Here is a 22,788-nt window from a genome sequence, read left to right on the forward strand (position 1 = left end):
CCCCGCCCCGTCCCGCCCCGTCCCGCCCCCGCCCCGGGGGCTCCGGACCAGCCCCGCCCCCGGAGGGGCCAGGCCCCGCCCCCCGGAGACCCGCGCCCCGCCCCCGCGGCGTTCCGGCCGCTGCGCGCGTTGGGAGCCGAGGCCGGTCCTACCCTCTTGGGCGGCGCGCCTCCACCCGGCCGGGCCCGGGCCCGGACCCCATCCCCGCAGCGTGGCTGCCCTCCCGCGTCACGTCGGCGGCCCGAGGCTGCGGACTGCCAGTCAGACCCCTGGGACGCGCGGGCGTCTGGAGCAGACGGGCCTTTACTCAGCGCGGGGAGCGGGTGGACTGGACGCCCCTTCACTCCGCGTAGGTGGCGTCGTCGTTGCTGTCGCTGTAGGCGGAGGACGAGAGCTCCTCGCGCGGGGTGCAGGCCGGGCACCGCCGACGCATGTCGTCCCAGCACGACTGGCAGTACACGGCCCCGCAGTCCGGCGTCGGGCACAGGTAGGCCTCAGGCGTTTGCGGCGCCTGGCACACCACGCAGCGCTGGCGCAGCCAGCGGCGCAGGAGCGGGCAGCGGCGGTCCAGGACGGCCGCCAGGCCGCGGTGCTGCGGAGCGAGGGCGAAAGAAGGGGTGCGAGGGGCGCTGGAGCGCGCGCGGTGCCTGCCAGGGCCCACGTGCTGAGCGCCCTGGACTGCAGGGGTGCTGGGGAAGTGGGTCTAGAGAGCCTCCCTCCCCCCGCTCGGCCATGGAGAGGGAGGGAATGCAGCTCCCACTACCCCCCAGCCCGGAGCAGCAGCCACCACCACCTGGACTTTCCCATAGTCCACCTTATCTGGTTCTCATGGTGGGCTCCGATTATCGATTATCGCTGCTAGGTTCATTTGACAGGTGAGAAGCAGAATCTCACAAGGGTTATTAGAGTTCCCAAAGTGCACAGACAGTAAGCAAGCAAACCCGACTGGCCCCAGGTCCCCTGATTGCAGATCCCAGTCTGATTCAGAATGCTTCCACCCTCTTGCCAGCCAATTGCCAGGAATTCTCTGCAGGCCACTTTATCAGGGCAGTTTTTGCTCAAGAAACCGGAGGCCCCACTGCATGTCAAAGGCAGAATCCCTGGCCTTGGCCTTCAGAGTTTTCCACACTCTGGTCCCTCTCCAGCTTCTGCTCTAACTCAGCCCACCTTGAACTTTGTGTCTCCTGTATCAGCCTCTCAGACTCACCCTGGCCCTTGAGAGTCCCTTTGGGGGGCAGCCCTGGTGGCGCAGCGGTTTAGCGCCGCCTGCAGCCTGGGGTGTGATCCTGGAGACCCGGGATCGAGTCCCACATCGGGTTCCCTGCATGGAGCCTGCTTCTCCCTCTGCCTGTGTCTCTGCCCCTCTCTCTCTCTCTCTCTCTCTCTCTCTCTGTCTCTATGAATAAATAAATAAAGTCTTTAAAAAAAAAAAAAAAAAAGAGAGTCCCTTTGGGCTCTGAGTATTTGCACGTTCTGTTCCCTTAGCTCCAGAGGAATGCCCTTCACATTTCTACCTTCCCACCAAAATCCAGTTTACTTCATGACTAGGTCATGGAATCACAGTACGTTCACTTTTTCATCAGATATTCGTTTAGCTTCTGTGTGTCATGGGAGATCTAGGCTCCGGGTGGGGTGGGGGTGGGGGAGGGAGTCAAGCAAAGATGGTCTCTCACTTTTACAGCTCTGTTGGGGCTGATTAAGAATGGCTGCCATGAGCAGCCCTGATGGCTCAGCAGTTTAGCGCTGCCTTTTAGCCCAGGGCCTGTTCCTGGAGACCCGGGATCTACTCCCACGTCAGGCTCCCTGCATGGAGCCTGCTTCTCCCTCTGCCTGTGTCTCTGCCTCTTTCTCTCTCTCTCTCTCTCTCTGTGTTTCTCTTGAATAAATAAATAAAATCTTTAAATACATGGAGCCCATTAAAAAAAAAAAAAGCCCTGAGAAACAAAGGGTTGCAGAAAGGGAGGAGGGTGGGGGGATGGGGTAACTGGGTGACGGGCACTAAGGACACTTGATGGGATGAGCACTGGGTGTAATACTATATATTGGCAAATTGAATTTAAGTAAAAAATATATTTTTTAAAAAAGCCCAATAGCCCTGTAAAACAGGCTCCTTATTATTTCTTTTTCAGATGAGAAAACGTGTGGAAAGGCAGTCACTTGCCCTGAGTTACATGGTGACAGCTAGTGTGTGCATGGAGCTTGCTAGGTGCCTGCTCCATGAGAGTGAGACTCCCTTCGTTTTTCCAACAACCAGATGGAACAGTAGTTCACTCTGTGTTCCAGAAGGGAAAAACTGACGGCCAGCATTTAAGTAAGTACTCCAGATCACAGTTGTCATGGCAATAAAGAAAGGAGCCAGGATTCAAACCCAGGCCCTCTGGCACTGGCACCTCACTGGCACCCCACTGCCATGCTATTACTCATCTCTGCACAGGCCTTACACATCAGTGCTTCAGAGGGAAAAACTGAGGTCGGGGGAGGACCACCAAGGTCATGCAGCTTAATGAGGAAGTGTGGACTGGGAGCTGGTTCTTCTGCTCTGTGCTTGTTCCTTACTCCACTTGGCCCTTCCCGATGCCTCCCTGCCTCCCCCAAAGACACTGAGCCTCTCAGTAGAACCTGTGGCTTGTGTTGGGTCACTTGTTTCTGGGGGAGACCCTTGCTTACTTTTAGCCAGACTGTACCAAATCTGATTCCCCCTTCCTGACTGCCTCCTGAGGGCCCACTGAGTGTCTCAGGCTGGGCTGAACCCTGGGGGACCGGAGGTGGATGCAGCCCTGACCCCAGGAGCTGGATGACCAGGGCCCTTGGCATGCATCACTTCAGAACTTGCTGAGCTCCGTGGGCTGGGCCCCTGGGGTTGGCCAGCCTGCTGGGAGGCTCCTCTTCCACGGTCCTCACAACCACAGGAGCCACGGGAGGAAGGCCTGGACTTACTGGAGGCTTCTGCTGTTGTGCCCGCCTCACGATGGCAGCCCTCCTTAACTTCGTAAAGGCCGCCCTTTTCCTCAGCAGGTCATTGTAGAGGAACAGGATCCTCTTCTTCTCTCGCTGCGGCCGGGGACAAGGGGTCAGTGACAGTGCTGCCCCTCAGGGCGGGGTTGCTGGGGAGTTTGTGGGAGGGTGTACCTTGGGGAAGTAGAAGGCTGCGATGACCCTCCGAAGTCGGTAGGCGAAGGCCTGGAGCAGGCAAAGGCACAGCAGCAGGCCCGTGGGGAGTGCGGCCCTCAGATAAGCCCTGGCATCCAGAGCCATGGGCTGGGGCAGGCAGGCTGGGCAGAGGTGGGCCCATCAGGGGTCGGCCAAGGCTGAGGGCAGGGTACCCCGCTGGGATGGGGTGCAGTTTAGACTTCCAATGACCTTGCCTAGCCCTCCCCCTGCCAGGCTGCACCTTCCACACCATAGCTACCCGGCTGTTGAGGCTCTGCTCAACATGGCACAGATGTGAGAGGTTTCCATCATGGCAGAAAGTTCTGTTTGGCAGTGTTGCTCTAAGGCTGGGATCCTTTGTCCCCAAGGCCTCCGCCCCTACACTGCTCTGACTCAAGGCTGCCATCTTCCAGCAATTCAAGTCTGACCGGACGTTTCCTGCTCTGATGCCTCTAACCCCAGCATGCTGACTGCCCCCCCTTGCCACACCTTGGAAAGACCCTGGCCCCCGCCCTCAATTCCTCTGACCCAGACTTTCAGCATCACTCACGCATGTTGTTTGATTCCACCACTGTCTCCGAGGAGCTGTTCAGGGCTCCAATGGTTTTCCGAAGAAGCCGGGCAAGCATGGAGTCCCCCCCGACTTTCACTTCCAATTTATGGCTGCCTGAGGTGTGGGAGGTCAGGAAAGGGTTGCAGTTTAGGGGATGAGGCAGGATGGGGACTGGATGTGTGTGGGGGGGGTCAAGACATAGATATCCTCTGCTACCCAGGCCCTCCCATCCCTCCACTGAGTGCTAAGCCCTCCCTGTGGCAGAAATAAAGGAGACCTGGAGACAGAGCCCTCCAGTGACAGCTGTCAGATTGCAGGGTTGAGACCCGACCCTGAGCAGGTCAGTGAGGGGCTGGGCCCCAGAAGGAGGTGCCAGAACTAAAAGAAGTGGCCACATGTGGATGGGCATCACTCACTGCGGAAGGAGTACTGTAGGAAGGAGTGGTGGCGGATGGTGTCAAAGATTGAGTAGAGAGCCCAGTCCAGGCCGCAGAGGAGCAGCAGCAGGAGCAGAACAGGCACTGTCTCCACGAGCTCTCTCACCTGTCAGAGGAGAGCAGGCCCTGAGCTGGGCAGCACCACCCGCCCTGCACGGAGGCCTCCTGATGCCTCTGCCTTCACCCTGCATGCCCAGCCTACAGTTGGCTCCAGGGGCCTCCCCCCACTCTATCCTCACCACATTTTTTGTTTCCGAGGCCTGCATGGTGGGATTATAGGGGAAGATGATGGTCTTCTCCTCGGCTTTGCGGAGTGGCAGCAAAGTCCGTTTGCCCTGGATAAAATGTCCACCCTGTGAGGGACACCAGGGCCCTCTCCCCTTGGCCCTCTGCCCTTCTGGAGCCTGAAGCCACAGAGGGCACACAGCAAGGTGCCTGTGGTCAGGGCTGTTCCCACTCACCAACTTCTTCCTGCGTTCATCAATCTGACAGAAGTAGGTGCTGATATAGATGTTGTCAAAGCGGATGTCGCCATTGTAGCTGTCCACATAGGAGAAGGACCTGTGCATGAAGACATCTCCATGTCCTCCAAGCTCTCTTCACCCACCCCCAACCACGGGCTTCCTGGATGCTCGGTCATTCCCCAGACCACCCAGCATGGCAGAGACACTCTGTCAGCAGCCTGCAGTCCGGTGCAAGGTGGGTACCCATACAAGCGAGGAGACACAGGTGAAAAGGCAGGGAGGATCGTGTGCCCGGGCGAGAGGGGAGCTTTCCCAGGTGTGGATCCAGCTGGCCAGATCTCAAGCAGAGGAAGCAGCAGGAGCAAAGGCAGAGAGAGGCGGGGAGCCCCTCAAGGCTACAGAACCACCAGCCATTACGCTGGACTCCCACATCCACCTCTGGACCCACCGGCAGTACATCTGGAGGTCACTTCAAACAAAACTCATCCCCCACCTACATTTCCCTCCTTTCCCGTAAACCCTTGAGAAAGCAGTGTTTTCTGTTGTGTGCTGGTAAGGGGCTCTTCCGGGTGCACGTCCCAAAGTCCCACATGATGCTTCGGTTTCCTAAGGAAAAGATGTTAATTACTGGGGATGTGTTTCAAAGTGAAAGTTACTTCAAATACTCTCTGTAAACTGTGAAACATGAGTTCCAGCGCCGTGGTACTAAACCCTGTAAAAATCCTCTTCAAAGGCCGAAAGCGCAGTAAATGCCGAGGCAGCCCGTGAGCGCCCCCGTGTGGCAGCCGTCCGCTCGCCCGCCCCGCCCTCTGGCCAGCTCGGGCCTCGCCGCCGCCGTGGCCAGGGCCCTCGCCCAGGCTCAGAGCCTGGAAGCCGACTCTGCCTCCTCCCTCTCTCCCTCCCTCCCTAAACTGGCTTTGAGACCTGCAGCACCTTTCCTCTTCCTGCCGCCATCTCGGGCCAGCTTCCTGCCACGCCCTGCTCCCCCTCAGGCTCTCTAACCCCTGACCCACCTTGGCCTCCCAGCCTGCAGCCTGCAGGGCTTTCCAGACTCTTCTGGCCACAACTGCTTCAGTCCCGTCCTTTAGCCCAGCCTCTGCCATCTACACCCCACAGAAGCAGTGATCTCTGCCCCAAAAGAACTCCTTCCTCTCCTTGACCGTGTCTCCCCACCTGCAGCCTTTTGAACCCCAATGATGGCCGTTGCAGGGGCATGTCCTCAGCTCCCACCCCTGTCCCCAGAGCCAGGTGGTAGCCAAGCCCTCCAACCATCTGTGTTTCCTGGGTGCCTCTCTGGCCTCCCCTAGACCACCAGCGTCTTGAGAGCAGGAAGACAGTGCCCTCATCTCTGTCTTCGCACTGGGCCCTCGCCCTCGGCACACACCTGCCCCACAGACGGGGCTCTGAGCAGGAGCCCCACCCTCCCCGCACTCCCCTTGCCCGGCATCTCAGGACTCTGGGGGCGGAGACAGGAAACAGGGTCCAGAGGTCAGCAGGGAGACCCAGTGAGGCCCAGGGCAGCCCAGCTGGACACCCGGCTGGGTGGGGTTGAGGACTTTGGTCCAAATGGAGGGAAAGTGGCTGCCAACACAGCAGGCGGCAGAAAATGAAAGCAGGGTTGGACGATAAAAATGGGCAAAGTCAGAGCCAAGGGGAATATGAAGGGCAAGAGAAAAATCAAAAGTCAGAGCTGAGAGTAAAAGAAGTCAGTGCTGGGATGAAGGCCAAAAGAGGCAGATAAAGGGAGGCCGTCTCCCTTTCAAGGTGGTGGGAGCACCGGCAGTGGGCAGCATGTCTCTGTGCTGCTAAGCCCCCTCCGTGGGGGCGGGGTCTTCTGTCAGGGACCCTGGGGCATCAGGGATGGAGGGCTCACGCGCGGAAAACCAGCAGGAAAGTGCAGGACAACAGTACTCGCAGCAGCCCCAGCGTCCACTCCAGCTGGGCCTCCTGCTGGAGGACATAGTCCTGCAGCTCCGCGCTCACGTGTTCCCAGCTCGTGTTGAGGCCCAGCATCCACGCCTGCTTTTCTTCCTGGTGGAGGGCACAGGTGCAGGCACGACCCTCCTTGCCATCTGCGGCCAGCCGCTGCCCCACCCCATGTCCCCCCAGCTCTCCCCAGGACCTGCAGGACCCCCGTGTGCAGAGACCTAACGCCCTGGGGCGCGGCACCCTCCTCCGCCCGGCCCCACTCCCAGGCTGACGCCCTCTCACACCTGGCTGACCTCTGGAACCCAGAGTCAGGCCTGGGCAGACCGCAGGCTGGCACTGCCCCCTCCCTGTCACCCAGCACCAGCCCCGTTCCGGCCTCGTTCTCTCCCCTACCCCTTCATCTCCTCATCTGCTTTGGCCATGCCCTGTGTCCTCCACCCACTCCCTCGCTCATCCCAGCCCCTGCCTCCTACCTTGAGGTCAATAGTGGCTGAAAACTCCCCACCCAGGTCATGGATAGACTGGTTGACAGAGTCATAGGTCTGCCCGAAGTTGCCTTCCACAGGGATGCGACTGCGGCACCACACCTCCATCGCTGTGGGGCGGGGGTACAGGTCAGAGTCTGGGGGCCTGTGCCCGCTTCCCACCGCCCACGTCTCCACCTGCGGTTCCTCTGTCCAACTATGTGCCGGTCTGCCCATGACCTCCTTCCTCACTGAGGCTTTCCCCTTTCTGCCCTGCTTGGATCTTGGGTCCCGGGAACAAAGCCCAATTTTCCCTCACTTTTCTCACCTATTTGTAACCATGCCAACTATGAATAGTGATGGCAACATTTATAAGAGAATTCCTTTGTATGTTACTTGCTTCACATGTATTGCTCCCTTAAATCCTCAGAACCCCCTAAGGGGATGAGGACTATTATTATGCCCATCCTTCAGATGAACAGACAGATCTCAGAGCCTGCCTGAGCACAAGCTGGGGGGCAGAGCCAGCCAGCAGAAGGGTTGGGGGTGCTGGTGCCCTCAGCATCTGTGCCCTGCCCATTTCGGGCTTTCCTACCCATATGCCCACCCAGCAGTCCCCGGCCTGGTGTCCCCACCCTCCCCTCACCCCACCGACCCCTGGCAATGCTGCAGAAAAATTTGAACGTCATGGGCAGGCAGAGCAGGTGGTTGAGCAGCGGAACCCAGATGCGCTGCATGCACTGTTTGTGTTTCTGGTCAAACCAGCGCTGGCAGCTGAGGATGGCCTGGTCCACCACATCTGCAGGAAGGGGCAAGGAACAGGTGAGGCCCCAGCCCCAACCTGGAGCCCCGGCCCCAGCCTGCGTCCAGCACGACCCTCACAGGAGCAGCGCAGCTTGGTCTTCAGCTCATACATCTTCTGTGTGGAGAGGTGGTACCTGGATGGCACAGCTCGGTACATCTCTCCACCTCGGGCTGTACCCTCCAAGCCCATGGAGTTCTCCAGTGTGTAGCCAGTCTCGCTGTTCACCTGGTCATCCAGGTCCTCAAAGGACTTGGTGATGTTCTGAGTCTCGGCTTTCAGTGAGTCTTTGCTGGCCTGGGGTTGGAGGGCAAGGAAGGAGCTGTGGTCAGCGGGGCAGCCGAGGAGCCCAGGCCCCTGAGAGGCCTCTCACTCTGTGCTCCACTCTTCAGTCCTCAGGGACCCCCGCTTCCTGTCACCAGTGGCCCCGGGTCTGCCCCTGCGCAGCTCCCAGCTTCTTGCAGGCCCCCGTCTCAGATCCCTGCTAGTGACAGAGGATTCCCAGACCCTTGGACTTCACACTAACCACCCAGACCCTATGCCATCTCCATGTCCCCAGTCTCCCCAACACCAGCCCGTCCCCCCAACTCCCCAACTCTCCAATTCTCCCACACCCCAGCCTCCAGTCCTCCCAGCTCAATTCTGTGATCCCTGGGGCCTCAGAGCTTCCTGACTCCTCAGGCCAAGGCCCCCGGTTTCCAGCTGCCCAGAGTACTGCCTACCCAGGTGTTTGGAAACGAAGGGTGGGGGCTTGTGTGTCCCATGACTGGGGGTGGGGGCTTCCCCGGCAGTTAGTGCCCAGGGTACATCCTGCAATGTTTAAGGACTGTCCTGCAAAAAATGCCAGTGGTGCCCCATTAGGAAACTGAGTCCAGGATCACAAATCATTCCGGGCCCCTGGGGAGTGGGGCCCAGGCCTTGCCCGTGCAAGGTCCTGACCAGCAGGTCCTTGAGCACTGCCCGCAGCGGGCCCACGGAGACGCGCCAGGCCTTGCGCGTGTTGTTGATCTGCAGCTGTACAGTGCAGCCCAGCGACGAGATCACCTCGTTGAGGTTGTTCCGCAGGTTGGCCGCCGGTCCTGCAGGAAGATGTCCTGGTGGGTCTCCCTCTGGAGCCAGCCACTTCCTGAAGACCCCCTTTGTGCCTGCTCTGCATACATGGACTGCCTTCTAGAATTGTACTGTGGTAGGACCCCAGAGCCTGGGAGCGGTCATGCCCTCACCTGCTGTTTGTGTTTACCTGGGTGAGGCATGGGGACCCAGAGATGCAGAGGCACTGTCTGGGGGCACACAGCGAATTGGAGCAGCTGGGATCAGACTCCCACTCTTCCTCCTTCCCTGGGTCTTACCGGATGGCCCCCTGGGATCCTTGCTCAGGTCACAGACTGCTACCCAGGGACACAGACTCACCCTCATAGATAGCAGCCAGGGCGTATCCCAGCACGAAGAGCCTGCCCTCTTTGCCCAGCATCTTAGGGACAAGCAGGAGGCTGGCACAGCGGATGTGCGGGGAGGTCCCCCAGCCCACGACCCCCAAGCCTGTTGGGAGAAACCAGCGGGTGCTGAGGCCAAGGGAGGATGCTGCCTGACTCACAAGGCTTAGCAGAGCACCCACACCCCAACTTCTTTCTAGCAGCATCACCACACTGCCTTTACCCCATTTACCCCAGCTCCACTCATCTGTGTACTGAGTGAACAGCCGTTTACAGAGCTGAGCTGTGTGGTGGCTCTGGAGGGGCTCAGAGAGACACCAGAGGTCCAAGAGCCCTGGTCAGTGACTGAGGGTGTGTGTGTGTGTGTGTGTGTGTGTGTGTGTGTGTGTGTGTACATGCAGGAAGGGGAAGCCGTCCTCTGTGCCAGCCAAGGTGCTGAGGGAGCAGGGAGAGCGAGAGAGTTCTGCAGACAGTCACTGGTACTCGGAGCCACCTTGTGGTTCCCAGTTTCCCGTGCTCTGACCCCTGCCCCTCTGGCAATCCCCGTCCCTAATGTCAGCCCTTAATCACGTCCCTCTCTGTAACACTCTGTGTTAGCAGTTTCATGTGTGTCTCCCTGTGGTCTCTGCAAGGAGACACAGAGAGCTCCTTGGAGCTCATAATGCAGGGAGAGAGACGGCGAATAAACAAATGACTACAACTCCGAGTGTTTCTCCTTCTCCGGGGCTGTGGGAGCGGAGGACGCAGGCGGTTCTGTGGGGAGGGTGGGGCCAGGAAGGCTGGACAAAGCAGCTGACGTGTCAGCTAGGTCTGGAAGATGAGTAAAGTAGTGAGGAGGCAGGACAGCATTCCAAGCCAAAGAGACAGCAGAGTTGGGCTTGCCCACTCTGGGATGGAGTGCTTGCCAGCACCCCCATCGCCTAAGCAAGGTCTGTCCATGCCCCTGGCCCTCGCAGGGTCCCCGTTGCCTTTCAGGGGGGCTACCTGGCCCTCTGCTTCTGTTCTCTCACTAACTTGCAGCCAGAGTGACCTTGTAGACACAGAAATCTGACCCTGTCCCTTCTCTGCTCCAAACTATCACTGATGTTGGACCACACTTGGGGACCAGTACAGGCTCCTTCAACATGGTATGCAGACCCCTGTGCTGGGGCGCCTGCCTAGCAGCTGCCAGGCTGCTCAGCCCTTTGCCTACCCTGTCCTCCCACACAGGCCTGTTGCTGGGCCTGGAGTGTGCCAAGCTCATTGTGCTTCTCCGGCAGCTCCCTCTGCCAGGAGCGTGGCTCTTCACCTGGCCAGCTGTACCTCGTCATACAGGTTTGCTATGATCCCTGTCTGGTACCACCCGACAGCTTGTCTGCCTCCTTCCTTGCTAATACAACTTGAGTTTAGTTCAAGGGCAACATCCTGTCCCTGCCCCACACCTAGGAGTGAATCTGGATCTGTCGAACCCAATCATGGTATAACCAGACATCAGAGGGGGTTTGTTCTGCTGTCTCATCTTCTGGCCAAAGACTCAGGCTAAGGATGGAATTGGCAGTAGTTGCCCTATACTCTACAGAGAGCCCCGTGGGGCTAGGTACCCTCTCTGAGCTCACCCGAAGGACATAACTAGTCTCTGGGATTTTCTGGAAGAGGAGACGAGCAGTTGGAATAAGCAGACATGGCAGGAGAGTCTAAAGAGAGGACGGGTGTCCAGTTTCAGGCCCAGGGGGAGACCTCATGGGCACCCGGCCGAGACTAGAGCAGAGGGGGAGGTGGCTTCTCTGAGCTGCACACCTAGAGCCCACAGTGGGAGGAGAGGTCACAGCAGTGCTGGCCAGGCCTCTGGGGATGGTGGGGGGGACGTGATCTAGAGCCTGCTTGCTCTCCATGGGGGTAGGGGGGTGGGCAGCTGCACATGCCTGCTTTCCCACTTTGGCAGGGCAAGGACGTGCACATCTTCCCTGGGACAAGTGGACATTTTGGAGGTCAGCAGGCCTTAAGCCTCCTGTGAGGTTCTCCGTCCAAGAGGGCAGCCCGTTTGCAGACAGCGACCTAAACATAAGGTCTGTGGGTGGCAGTAGCTACAAGACGTGAACAAATAGAACTACTCTCCACAGGAAACTGGACCTCAAGGTCCACACAGAGCCTCTAGAGAGAGACCACAAGAGACCCCGAGGCAGGACAGCTCTGCTGCCCAGAGGCAGTGGGGCTCTCCCAGGATTGAGGACTTTGGCTTTCTGTCCTTCTAATCCCTTCTGACATCAGAAGAACCAGAAAGATAAGGAAGTGGAGAAAGGAGGGTGGGCCATGTGGAGACCCCCCACCCTCCTGCCAGCTGCCAGGGGCCTGGGGATCGTGGTGCCAGGAGGGAAGATGCTAGAGAGTGCCATGAGGTGGGATTTGCATACACACGGCATCGGACCTTTCCAACCCTAGAAATAGTCATAATTATAGAAGCAGGAATGGGTCTTGTCAATGAAAACAAGCAGTAAGCAAAGGGTGCATGGGAAAGGCTGCCCGTGGGGGTAGGCTGTGGGTGGTTGGGTGTCCACACAGGTCGGTTCATTGAGTGAGCTAGCAAGGGCCCTACTAGGCAGGTGCGGGATGGACAGAATAGGCAGGCGCGGGATGGACAGGATAGGCAGGCGCGGGATGGACAGGATGGGGAAGCTAGCTGGGGGTCTGGGAAAGTTTTCCTCCTTCTTAAAAGAGACCTAAGGAAGGAATGTTCCAGTCTTCCAACATTGGGTATGAAGATGAGATGCCTGGACTTGCTGCAGCCACTGCATGACCTGAAGACAAATGGTCACCAGGTCAAAGATGGCAGGGAAAAGAGGCTGGCCCCTGGGTCCTTGGGGGGTGAACTGAATTGCTGAATTATCCAAATTCCAAAGACTGCTCAACCTTGAAACTTGTTGTTACATGAGATAATCAACTTTCTCTGTGGTTAAACCACTTTCAGGTGGGTTTTCTGTTCTCATAGCCTGACAACTGCTGACACCAGGCCCTTGGCCCAGTGTCACCTCCAAGAATCCTTTCCTGACTACTCAGCCCCTGCCTCCTCAGCCCCTTTCCCCTACACCCTCAGCTTGCTCTCTTTGTACCTCTTTTCACAGCAGCAGAAGTACTCTCGTTCCTTTCTTGTTCCTTTCCTGCCCAAGTCTCTCCACTGCCTCCTCCCCCTGTGACCCTATCGGCTGGTGAAGCCTTAGCTTGGTGCACACTGAATGAATGAGCAAATGAGAGAATGAATGAATGGATGGAACTGGGAGGAGCAGGACACAAGGTCAGAGAGGTCAGCAGACTCGGGACCTGGGGTTTGAGGGCATCACGTGGCTAACTCAGAGTCCTTCTCTGGGGAGGCTCCTGGAGGACAAAGACTGGGTTTCCTTCTGTAGACCAGGGCCTCTTCTCCCTGGATCTTCCCTCAGAGCCCAAGAGGAGACTTGGGCCATGAGGGCCACTTGGGACAGAAGAGACAAGGCCAGATTCCTTCCTGGGCACCTAGACTCTTGTGGCCCCACAGACCTCTGGAGAGTCCCTGTCCGTTGCCAGCACTCACCCACCAAGCTGTACAATGTCACCATCTTCTGATCCTCATAGATGTTCATAGGGTTCACCAGGAGCTGGAAGAGACCTGAGAGTGCAGGGTCAAGCCAGAGGTCGAAGGACAGGTCTCCAACCCACCAACCTCTGCCCCCCACTCACCCACAGCCAGGAGCCCTCCAGTGCTTGCCCCCAGCAGAAAAGCAGACACAGGGAACTCGCCCGGCTGGCGCTGCAGGAATCGGTTGCCCATGACAGGCAGCCCCCAGCTCAGGAGCTTCTGCAGTGCTGAGGGATCAGACAGGTTAGCCCTGCAGGGCCAACAGCCCATCCCTCTGGTGGGGATGTGCTTCGTTAGGATCAGGGGCCTGCAGGGAGGGGGGGAATGGCAGGAACAGGGTGGGGGAGGAACTGGATGGGGGGCATCCTGAAGGAGCATGGGGGACCCTGAGGACTCAAGGAAGGTGGGATGGAGATAAGAGGAAAGGGCTTGGCTGGAGGGGGGCACTGGGTCAGAGGGCTGGATGCTGGGGACCCATGATGCAGGGGGGGCGTGCAGGTGCGAGAGGAGAGACAGGGTAAGAGGCCCAGAGGGGCTGGGGCCCTGGGACAGGGCGGGATCTCTGTGACCCACTCACTGGTGTGGGGGACCTTCCCTTTTTGCCCGGTTGCTCCGTCCTGAAGAAGTCTGATGTCCATAAGTCTGCTCTGGGGACCCTCTGCTGTCCCACAAGTGTCCTCAAGGATGTCCTTGGGCACAGAGGTCTGCTTCTGTCCTCTCAGCCACCCCCACAGCCTGAGTGAGGTCTGTGTCTTCTGCCCTGAGTCTTGGGGAAGGAGATTAGAGTCTCCTGCCCCCTCCCCAGTCCTGAAGCTGGCTCAGGCACTCCAAGACAGAAACAGTCTGAGCCTCCGGAACTTTAGAATGTGGTGAGGAATTCCAGGACCCTGGAACCTGGTGGACATCTCCTGGAGACATGCCGACGTTTGGTCTCAGTAGCCATGCCCAAAGTCTCAAAGGACGTGGTGTACCCCCTGGGGGCAGAGGAGTCCAGCATGACGCGGGCTGCAGTCCGCAGCATGGGGGCATTTAGCCTGGGCTTGTCCTTGGCCACAGCCTACGGTCTCCTGGAGCTGCTGGTAGAAGGACATAGCCCCTGGGGCTGCCTGGTGGGCACCCTCACTCTGGCCACCTTCCTCAGCCTGGGCATGGGATTCTCCCGCCAGGTCCGGGTCACTGTCTTCCTGCTGCTGCCTCAGGCATTCTCCAGTGAGCCTGGTGCCAGGGGCGGGGTCTGGGGCAGGGGCGGGAGCAGGGGCAGGGGCAGGGTCTAGGGCAGGGGCAGGAGCAGGGGCAGGGTCTAAGGCAGGGGCAGGGTCTGGGGCAGGGGCAGGGTCTGGGGCAGGGGCAGGGTATAAGGCAGGGCAGGGTCTAGGGCAGGGACACGGTCTGGGGCAGGGACAAGGTCTGGGGCAGGGTCTAGGGCAGGAGCAGGGCCTGGGGCAGGAGGGATCTTGGGGGACAGATTTGAGGGAAATATTCTGGAAGCTTCTGTGAGAGACTTGCAGATGTTACTGTGTGTGCGGGGCTGGGGTCCTGGTTCTGATAAGCTGTCCACCCCAGAGCACGGCCGGACACTGCTGTTGGTGGCTGCCTTTGGGTTGGTGCTTCAAGGACCTTGTGCCAACATGCTGCGCAACTTCACACAGGCCAGCGAGGCTGTGGCCTGTGGGGCCGAACTGGCCTTGAACCAGACTGCGGAAGTGCTGGAGCGGGCCAAGCAGCCTCTTGTCAGTAAGGCCTCCCAGCCCCAGCCAGCCCCCACGTGCCCCTGGCTTTTGCATCCTGCAGCTCTCTGGCTCCATTCCTCTCTGCTCTTGGTGCTGGGCCCTAACCTCAAAGAGTCCAGTTAGATACCCTGATCCTTGCTCACTGGTCTGCTCTGCTGCCAGCTTGTCCACTTCCCAGACACAGGCGTCCAGGTGTCCCAGCTTCTAAGTGTCAGCCTCCTCTCCACCTCCTACCCCAGGAGCAGTGGTGAGAACCAGCCCCATATGAGTCCTACCCTTTGCCTCTCAGGTGCTCTGAGCAAGATTAAAGCCATTGCCCAGAAGACCAAAGCGGTGGCTGACCGGATACGCAAGTTCTTTCGGTCAATCATGGATGGTGTGAAGCATATAGGTCAGCACAGTTAGCATGTCTGTTGGGGGTGTGGTGTCTCTTCACCTTGTCCCTGACCCGGGTGCTGACTAGTCCCCACTGGATACAGCACAGCCAGGCCTCTGCCCATAGGCCTCTCTGGCTCAGGGTGCTGTCCTGCTGTCCCCGAGTGCCCAAGAGGACACTGCAGGACTGCAGGCCTGGGTACCAGCCCCGCCACTGTCCCCAGCCAGGGCCCTGAGGAACGTGTGGTATTGGCTCCTGCATATCGGCGATGTGTGCAACTCAGAGCTAGGCAACCCGTACGTGAAGTGTGCACATGTCTTCGAAAATGCCAAGGACAACTGCATGATGCTTATACCACGTGCCCACCACCTGTGCTATGTGTTCATGCCCTTCAAGCTAGTGCTCTGTGGACTCGCCAGTGGTGAGACAGCCAGGGCTTGGGCAGTACTGGGAAGACAAGGGGGGAGTTCAGAGGGCGGGGCCTGGGGGTGGTGGCGGGGGTGGGGGGGTGGGGGGGGAGTTCAAAGCCAGTGCAGAGGTGAGCGAGAAAATTGAGAAGCCTCTGAGCGCTCAGTCTCCAGAGGCAGGAGGGGCTGTGTCTCTTGGCCCTCCTGACACTCAGTCTCTGGGTGTCAGTGGTTCAGGTGTTCTGTGTCATCCCCAAGTACATCCAACCCTTCTTACGCAAGACCCTGGGCACCCGTGAGTGGCCCCCCAAGCTCCTCTGCTCCAGGCAATCTCCCCAAGTGCTCCTGGGACCCAGGGAGAAGATGGGGTGGGGGCAGGGAAGGTGCCCAGGAAAGTGAGGCTCAGCCAGGGGGCAGTGTCTCAGCAAAAGTTGGACTTTAGAGGACAGAGGAGAGGGTGGGGGGGGCTCCTGTGACCCCCACTCCCAGCTCCACAGTGTGAGGCGCCTTGGGGTCAGGCCTGCGGCACTATAGACTGGGCGGTGTGGACCTCGTCCCCTCCTCAGTCCACAGCAGGTCCTGGCATGGGGTCTTGGCTGGTGGGCGAACTGTGCCAGGGCCCCCTCCCCTAAGTATCCTGGTTCTCGGCCCCCCTGCACCTGCTGGCCCCAGCCGTGATGAAGTTAATTAACCGAGTACGACAGGAGTTTGAGTTCAACGTGACAGTTGCCCACCACTTCTCTGTGGATCTCAACGCCTCCCGGAGCTTGTCCCAGGTGGCTCTGGACCTCAAGGAAGCTGTCACCCTGAAGCTGTACCACGTCCGAGAGGCCCTGGCTCTGATGGGCTACACCACACCTCTGCTGCTCACGATTCTCTACCTTCAGTGTGGGACTGGGGGACTCGGGCTGCGGGGGGCCAGCCCCTCCCCGGGCCTCTTGAAGGGCTGGAGTTTGGGGATGTGCCTGGAGGGTGGGGAGGGGGGTACCCTGTGGGTTGGTCTGGTCTGGGTGCTGAGGGGCCACACGTGTCCTCCTTCAGAGCTCTGCTCTACCGGTACTGTTACCTGAACTGGATCAGTTACGACAACGTCTACATCACCAGCCGATTCCTGCACATGGAGGCTGTCCGCTCCAGGGCAGGACTGCCCACGGTGCTGCCACTCAGTGCCCACGAGGCCAGGCACTACATCCAGCCGGGTGAGCACCCTGAGGCCTGAGGACAGAGGCCCCGATACCTCACAGGCCTGACCTGAGGTCCCAAGCTCAGGGGGCGCTGTCTTTGAGGGGTCCTCTTTCCACAAGGGGAAAGGAGAGCCCCACATGGCATGCACACATACATGACTAAGGGCACATGATGCTTCCAGGAGCCCCGGACGTCCAGAGAGAGGGAAGCATAGATGGGGAGTGGATGCCAACCAAGGGATGTGTGGACATGTTCACATGGAGAAGCAGCCTGGGGGGCAGGGGGTCAGGATGCCCCAGGAGGGATGGTCCCTCCAGCCTCAGAGCTCCTGCCCACCCTTGCCCAGAAGTCATGACAGCTTCCACAGCAGGTGGATAAGTAGGCCCCAGCTCAGTGGGGGGAGGGAGACCCCTCCAGGACCTAGAGTCTGGTGGGTGGGGGGTGGAGTAGCGTCCTCCTGACCCCCGTCCCCTCCAGGTTCCATCTTCCTGTCCCGGTGGGAACAGATATTTTATGTCTTGGCAATCTTCAACCTTGTCCGACACCTCCTCCTCGTGCTGCTCCTGGTCTTCCTGGATTATGCCGTCTTCTGGGTGCTGGACTTGGCACGGCACCAGCTGCAGGGGGAGATTGTGGCCCGCAGTGAGTGCCTAAACCTTCCTTGGCCCTCCCCCTTGCAGCCCCTTGGTTGGCGTCCTGCCTGGTCCTGGGAGAGTGCCTGATGTCCCAAGTCACTGTCACTCATTGGTCCTTGACTTTTCCCCTTGAACTCTGGGCTGTGCCAGGGTACCCCAGTGTCCGGTTCACAGTCATACCATACAGAGAAGTTAAAAACACAGAATCAGGAGTCGGACTGGCTGAGGCTCCATCCCTGTCATGCCCTCTGGAGGTGGTAACTTCGGGCCTGTTCCTTAATCCTTCAGAGTTGGAGTACTAGCCTCAAGCCCCTTGGGTTGCTCCAAGGGGCACGTGAGGCCGTGTGGGTGAGTGCTGGGAGTCCAGTGGGTGGGAGCATGCCGTAAACCACAGGGTATAAGTAATCTCATCTGTCCGTGTGCCAGAGGTCCAATATAAAAGGTTTGAAAAGGCCCCAAACAATCAATAAAGCACTGAGTCTAGTGCCTGCTACACAGTTGGTATTTAGCAAATGCTTTAAAACCAACGCTTCTGGGCCATTGTGGAAGCAGCGATGGACTCACTGACCACCAAGGCTGTCTGTAGTGTGGTAGCCAGGGCAATTCTGACCCCTGGAGCCAGTCCTGGGGGCCAAGGGCTGAGGTTAGATCCTGGGGCACTGCAGGTCCCCCTGGCTGGAGGTACAGGGCTGTCCACAAGAGGCACACTGCCCACCGGTGCCGTCTGGCCCACATGGCTCTCCTGCTGCTGTCATAGTCCCTCACCGCGTGCCTTTACACCAGGCCCCGTGTTAGTATCCATAACTGTGGAAGGCACCGGCTATACTGGGAATGTTTACCGTGATCTGGTGTCAGCGTTCGACGTCCTGCAGCAGAGCAATATCAGTATCTTGTCCCAGCGCTGCCTCCTGCGCCCCTCTGAGCCCAATAGCACCGGTTATATCGTCATTGGTAGGAACCACGCCCCCGGGAGGGTGGATAGACAGTGTGAGGGGCGTGAGGGATGCAGACCAAAGAGGGACTCCCTGCCCCTGCTGTCCCCGCAGGCATCATGTACGGCCTCTGCTTCTTCGTCACGCTCTTCGGCAGCTATGTCAGTAGGCTGCGGCGGGTCATCTGTGCCTCCTACTACCCATCCCAGGAACAGGTGACAGTCACAGCTGGTGTCCCTGCTGACCTCGGCGCCCCCCATGCCCACCCGTGAAGCTGGAGGCTGTCTGTCTCTGTCTTGGTTTGGGGAGCTGAGGGTCTCAGCAGCACCAGTCCTCTCTCTGGCTGAACTCTAAGCAAACCACCCAGTCTGCTGGTCTTGTGCCTGATGGGGCCAGGGGAAATGGCACCCCTTGGCGCAGGGTTTGCTGAGAGGATCTGGCCCCCAATGTTTTGTTGAAAGCTTGTGGGGTGGGGGCAGTGTCCGCATGTGCAGGTGTGAATGGAAACTCAGCACTTGTGGACTCATTCACTGAGCACTTGGCATAGGCCTGTAGCGGCACTGGCCCCCAGGGTGCCAGGGTGAACCAGACAGGCTGGGGCTCACAGCCTCAAGCCAGGCCAGATAGGCTTTTGACAAGATATTACAATTAAAAAGTGTTTTTGTTAAGGAATGAATGAAGTGCTATGAACACCTGGAGGAGAAAATAGGTAACCCCGCCTAGGGGAGCCCAGAGGCTTCCCAAAGGAAGGGGCATTTGAGCCAAGCCTAGAGGGTTCCATAGGAGTTCGACAGAAGGCAAAGGTAGGGAGTGGCGATGCAGGCAGAGAGCATTCCAGGCAGATAAAATGGGATCAAGGGGGATCCCAGCCCTGATCTCCCCTCCACCAGGAGAGGATCTCCTACCTCTACGATTTACTTCTGAGCCGCCGGAGCAGTCCGCTGGCTGCTCTGCACCGAACCGTGAGGCGGCGGGCAGCTGACCAGGGCCACACAAGTGTCCTCCAGGAGCTGGCCACACGGTGAGCCCACTGTCCTCCCTAAGTGTCCAGAGGTTTGGTTGATGAGGGTGCCCATTGCATGAGATCCATGTCCTGAGAGGGAGAGTCTCAGATGAGAATTCCAGGGGTTGGGGAGTGAAGGGGGGATGAGGGCTGGAAGCAGAGGCTGCTGCTGCCCCACTCAGAGGAATGGAGGGGGCATGGGGTGTGGGGTCAGCTGGTGGGGCTGGCCAGCTCAGTGTCAGGGTCCCTCTTCAGGTTCTCCTGCCTGAATCCGGTTGTCAGCCACTTTTGGCAGCACCAGGACTACTGCCTGGGCTGCGGGCAGCCCCACGCCCAGGAGGACACAGAGAACTTTGTGTCCTGCAGTACTCCAGGCTGCCAAGGTGAGACTCCCGGGCCTCAGGCCTCTCCCTGATGGGATGTGACAGTCACCCAGGGTCCTTCCTCTGTGGACTTCCGGGCCCGTCCCTTCATCACTGTGCATGTTCTCTTGGGCTCACCTTCACCCAGTTTGCCATAATTCCCCCAGGTGGTAACAGAATTCATTCATGAATAGCCATTCATTGCGGCCGCCCCTGCGTGCCCCTAGACAAGGACAGTTTCTCCCCAGGGCTGGGGGCGGGGGAGCTTGGCGGGTGGGTGGGCTAGCTCAGATTCCCCTCCTTCCCTCCTGGCATTTTGCAGGTCTCTTCTGCCCCACCTGCTTCCGTCTCCTGCACAACACCTGCTCGGTGTGTGCAGCTCCCCTCTCCCACCAGGGAGACCTGGATCTGGAGCTGTGAGTGTCCAGTGAGATGGGCTGGCTGCGGTGTGTGGGGGCGGGGGGTGGCCACCCTCCCCCAGGATCTCTGTGGGCCACCTGATGGGAGGTTTCCCAGGGACTCCAGTGACGAGGAAGGCCCCCGCCTATGGCTGGCAGCCGCCCGAAGAAAGGACCGGGAGCAGGAGCAGTTACTGCGCAGGCAGCTGCAGGAGGCCCTGGGCAAGACCCTCTCTTCTGAACCTATCCCCAAGGTAAGGTGAGCAGAAGCAGGACATGGAGCCAGGGAGGCCTGAGCCTGTTGTCACATGTGCCACGGGTTTCTTGGGTGCCTGGGCCTCTACCAGAGCTGGGCACAGAGGTGAAAGGCAGGGGCGGAAGGAGATCTGTCTAGCACCTGCCCTTGGCGCAACAAAAGGCAAGGGTGATAGCAGTGCACAGGGGTTCCAGGAGGGCAGCCGGCAGGGCAGGCAGCAGGCAGAACGACAGGTTTGGGACGGGGCTGTGTTAATGAAGGCTTCAGTGAACAGGTGAAAAGAGAGGTGGGTTTGGGGGCTACCTGGGTGTCCATTGGGCTGACGGGCAGTGGAGAGCCTTCCTGGGGAAGCCGGTGTGAGCTTGGAGAATGGGCAATGTTTGGGGGGGGGGCAGGGGGAGCCTAAGGGAGGCCATGAGTGTCTGTCTGCTGAAGTCGGAGGGCACTGAGAGGAGCTTGGCAGTCAAGGGGCAGAGAGCTGGCTGAGTGCCCCACTTGCCACCTGAAGATATCCAGGAAAGGGACACATTTATAGTTGTCTTCTAAGACAATGAGCTAAGAAGGCAGGGGGAAGCTGATGTGGCCTCAGGACGGAGGCCCTGAGGATGGGGGGGGTGGTCATTGGATGAGGTGGTGCTGGTGGAGAGGAAGAACGGGTGCCAGGGCGAGAGCAATTGCTCAGTTGGAGAGCTTTGGGGTATCTGTAGGAAAGCCTGCTGGCGATGCCCAGGGCCTCTGACGCTGTGGTTGACTTATTATTACAGGCTCTAGGGGAGAGGCAGGGAAGCAGAAGGCAAGGGGGAGGGGCAGGACCCTGGGGGGGCTCAGGCAAAACCAAACAAGGAAGAGGCTCCAGCAGGCAGCAGGTGGGAGCCAAGCACAGTAATGCTGTGAGAGGGGGCAAGGAGGGGGCGGAAGCCTGGTCAGTGAATTTGGCGGCTGAGACATCACTGGAGTGGCTGTGGGAACATTTCTTGTGGTCCCAGGAAAGCCCAGACCAGACTGTAATGGGTTGAAGGCTGACAGGTAGAGAAGATGCAGAAAGAAATAGTATGGGGCTCTGTATCACAGCCACGAGAAGCTTGATCACTCTCTTTGCAAATAGAACTGTTGGTGTTAAAAAAGGAAGCTTTGCTGATGGAGAGGAGGGAGTTAGTGCAGCATAGCAGAGGCAGAGCTTGCCCTAGGCGCGCAAAAGGGCTTAGGGTTACCGAAGTGAGGGAGGGCTGGGCTTTAGAGGTGAAAGAGGGGCCCCAGAGGTGGGGTCCAGGGCCAGGCGGCCAGGGCACCTCTGCGCAGGGGGGAGCGGTGTTCCTCTGAGCAGAGCTGAGCCTGCTCTGGTCTGGCAGCCTTCCTCAACTCTGAGAGATGGGGGGAACCCCGCTGAGAGAGCAGAGAAGGGGCTGGGAGTGGAAGGTCAGAGGGAGGGGGTGGACAGCACTCGTCCTTGGTCCTGTGAGAAGAAGCTGTCTGGAGGTGAAGGGATTGGCAGGTGGCTCTCAAGCCTCAGATGATGTGCGAACCACAACCTGTAACGACTGACTCCTATATGCTCGAGATGCAGCTTTCTTCCGGAAAAGTGATCTTTTGAACAGGACTCGAGGGCTGAAGGCTTTTCTGGGTGGGTCGGGGGAGGGATGTGATGGGGAAAGAATTGAGGTATCTTCAGTAAGAATGATAGGACTGGCCTGGGAGCAGGAGAGGGACTGACACCAGTGGGGAGTCCCTGGGGAGTCCATGGTCTCTGTTTTGATGAAGCATTAGAGCAGAGTTCGTGGCCAAGAGGGACACAGAGAACGGGTTGTGGTTAGGGAAGATTCTGGGATAGATGCAGAGGGCAACCAAGGTTGAAGGGGTGTCCCAATAGGAACAGAGGCAGACAGCCTGACAGCCACAGTGGTCAAGGATGGAAAGCCTGGAGAGGTGGGTGATGATGAGTTAGTCTGGTACTGGCACCCTGGGTGGTGTGGCAGGTGTCTGGGGAGATAGCTGCGGCTTCAGGGGCCGGGGGGCAGCTGCCTCCAGGGCCTGGGGGTGCAGCAGCTGGGGCCTTTGCTGTATGCCATGTACCAGCCAGGTACTTGGGCAGCCTGCATACCAACTGCAGTGGGCATATGTGGTGTGAATGCCGCAAGGGGTATCGATGGGCTGAGAGGTTGGAGGGGATGTGAAGCTTTATTTTCAGAACTTCCTAAGGGCTCACTGAAGTTAAAAGTGGGGTGGTGGGGAAACTTGAGCCCTGAGCAGGTAGATGCACCACCCAGGTCACTGTCGGTTCTGCCCTTACTAGCCATGTGACCTTGAGCAAGTGACTGCCCACAGGTCCCTTGGCATCAGCCTAAAACTGCGGGATCTCCAGCCATGGGCCGGTACCCCGCGGGGGTCTGTGAGAGCCGCAGAGGCTGGCAGATCTGGGCAGGGCAGGGATGTGCCTGTGGAAACAGCCTCGCTGACAGAGCACTCCCTCACTGTCCTTACTAGTGACCTGGATGAGAAGGGCTGTTGGCAGAGGACACACAGGTGGCGCCCACCTGGGGTCCAGTCTCTCAGGATTCCCATGCCCCCTGGCCCCACAGATGACCTCAGAAATCCTCTGCTCCCAGTTCAGGAGCCCAGCCTCTCAGCTTCTAATCTCCCTGCTCCTGATCCCTCCCACCCACCCCCAAAATAAAGGAACCGAAGG

The 22,788-nt window shown here is 58.9% G+C and overlaps 2 protein-coding genes and 1 long non-coding RNA gene across 12 annotated transcripts; 2 read left to right on the forward strand and 1 right to left on the reverse strand.

Annotated features, from left to right (window-relative positions):
- Positions 1-206: 206 nt before the first annotated feature.
- Positions 207-13,666, reverse strand: DCST1 (DC-STAMP domain containing 1). 3 transcript variants are annotated; one of them, XM_049112592.1, is made up of 16 exons: positions 13,399-13,664; positions 12,923-13,048; positions 12,777-12,851; positions 9,210-9,338; positions 8,739-8,878; positions 7,880-8,096; positions 7,653-7,796; positions 7,007-7,128; positions 6,478-6,635; positions 4,602-4,701; positions 4,380-4,475; positions 4,120-4,246; positions 3,701-3,817; positions 3,130-3,272; positions 2,938-3,051; positions 211-592 (listed from the first exon to the last, which is right to left on the reverse strand). In XM_049112592.1, exons 1-16 carry the CDS (start codon positions 13,457-13,459, stop codon positions 341-343), a joined length of 2,121 nt encoding a protein of 706 aa, XP_048968549.1. In that variant the 5' UTR covers positions 13,460-13,664; the 3' UTR covers positions 211-340. The 3 variants fall into 3 exon arrangements, with proteins under 3 accessions (XP_035575009.1, XP_025286810.1, XP_048968549.1); XM_035719116.2 differs by having other exon boundaries at positions 207-592; positions 4,380-4,701; positions 13,399-13,666; XM_025431025.3 differs by lacking the exon at positions 4,380-4,475 and having other exon boundaries at positions 209-592; positions 13,399-13,665.
- On the forward strand, positions 348-5,287 carry LOC112648952 (uncharacterized). The gene is made up of 2 exons (XR_003129401.3): positions 348-487; positions 2,130-5,287. It is a non-coding gene; the product is annotated as an uncharacterized LOC112648952 (long non-coding RNA).
- Positions 13,667-13,689: 23 nt separating the features above from the next.
- On the forward strand, positions 13,690-22,787 carry DCST2 (DC-STAMP domain containing 2). Of its 8 annotated transcripts, XM_025431019.3 has the most exons (17): positions 13,691-13,900; positions 13,988-14,030; positions 14,385-14,555; positions 14,841-14,942; positions 15,151-15,348; positions 15,564-15,629; positions 16,007-16,220; positions 16,376-16,533; positions 16,701-16,889; positions 16,997-17,161; positions 17,938-18,105; positions 18,201-18,301; positions 18,977-19,107; positions 19,345-19,472; positions 19,774-19,867; positions 19,968-20,108; positions 22,587-22,787. In XM_025431019.3, exons 1-17 carry the CDS (start codon positions 13,763-13,765, stop codon positions 22,774-22,776), a joined length of 2,397 nt encoding a protein of 798 aa, XP_025286804.1. In that variant the 5' UTR covers positions 13,691-13,762; the 3' UTR covers positions 22,777-22,787. The 8 variants fall into 8 exon arrangements, 7 of the variants coding, with proteins under 7 accessions (XP_025286803.1, XP_025286806.1, XP_025286804.1 ...); XM_025431017.3 differs by having other exon boundaries at positions 13,691-14,030; XM_025431023.3 differs by having other exon boundaries at positions 13,692-14,030; positions 19,968-20,103; positions 22,587-22,769.
- The last annotated feature ends 1 nt before the right edge of the window (position 22,788 follows it).

The sequence above is a fragment of the Canis lupus genome, chromosome 7, assembly GCF_003254725.2.
Source record: "Canis lupus dingo isolate Sandy chromosome 7, ASM325472v2, whole genome shotgun sequence".
Classification (NCBI taxonomy): Eukaryota; Metazoa; Chordata; class Mammalia; order Carnivora; family Canidae; genus Canis; species Canis lupus.

Bases quoted from the DNA above. Each gene is read 5' to 3' on its own strand.
- DCST1 (XM_035719116.2), bottom strand. From the start codon at position 13,459: ATGGACATCAGACTTCTTCAGGACGGAGCAACCGGGCAAAAAGGGAAG. The intron at 6,636-7,006 runs GTAGGAGGCAGG...GCCCTCCACCAG, and splicing joins CAGCCACTATTGACCTCAAG to GAAGAAAAGCAGGCGTGGAT. The intron at 3,052-3,129 runs GTACACCCTCCC...CCCCGGCCGCAG, and splicing joins CAGCCTTCTACTTCCCCAAG to CGAGAGAAGAAGAGGATCCT.
- DCST2 (XM_025431017.3), top strand. From the start codon at position 13,763: ATGCCCAAAGTCTCAAAGGACGTGGTGTACCCCCTGGGGGCAGAGGAG. The intron at 18,106-18,200 runs GTAGGAACCACG...CTGTCCCCGCAG, and splicing joins CACCGGTTATATCGTCATTG to GCATCATGTACGGCCTCTGC. The intron at 20,109-22,586 runs GTGAGCAGAAGC...TGTCCTTACTAG, and splicing joins GAACCTATCCCCAAGGTAAG to TGACCTGGATGAGAAGGGCT.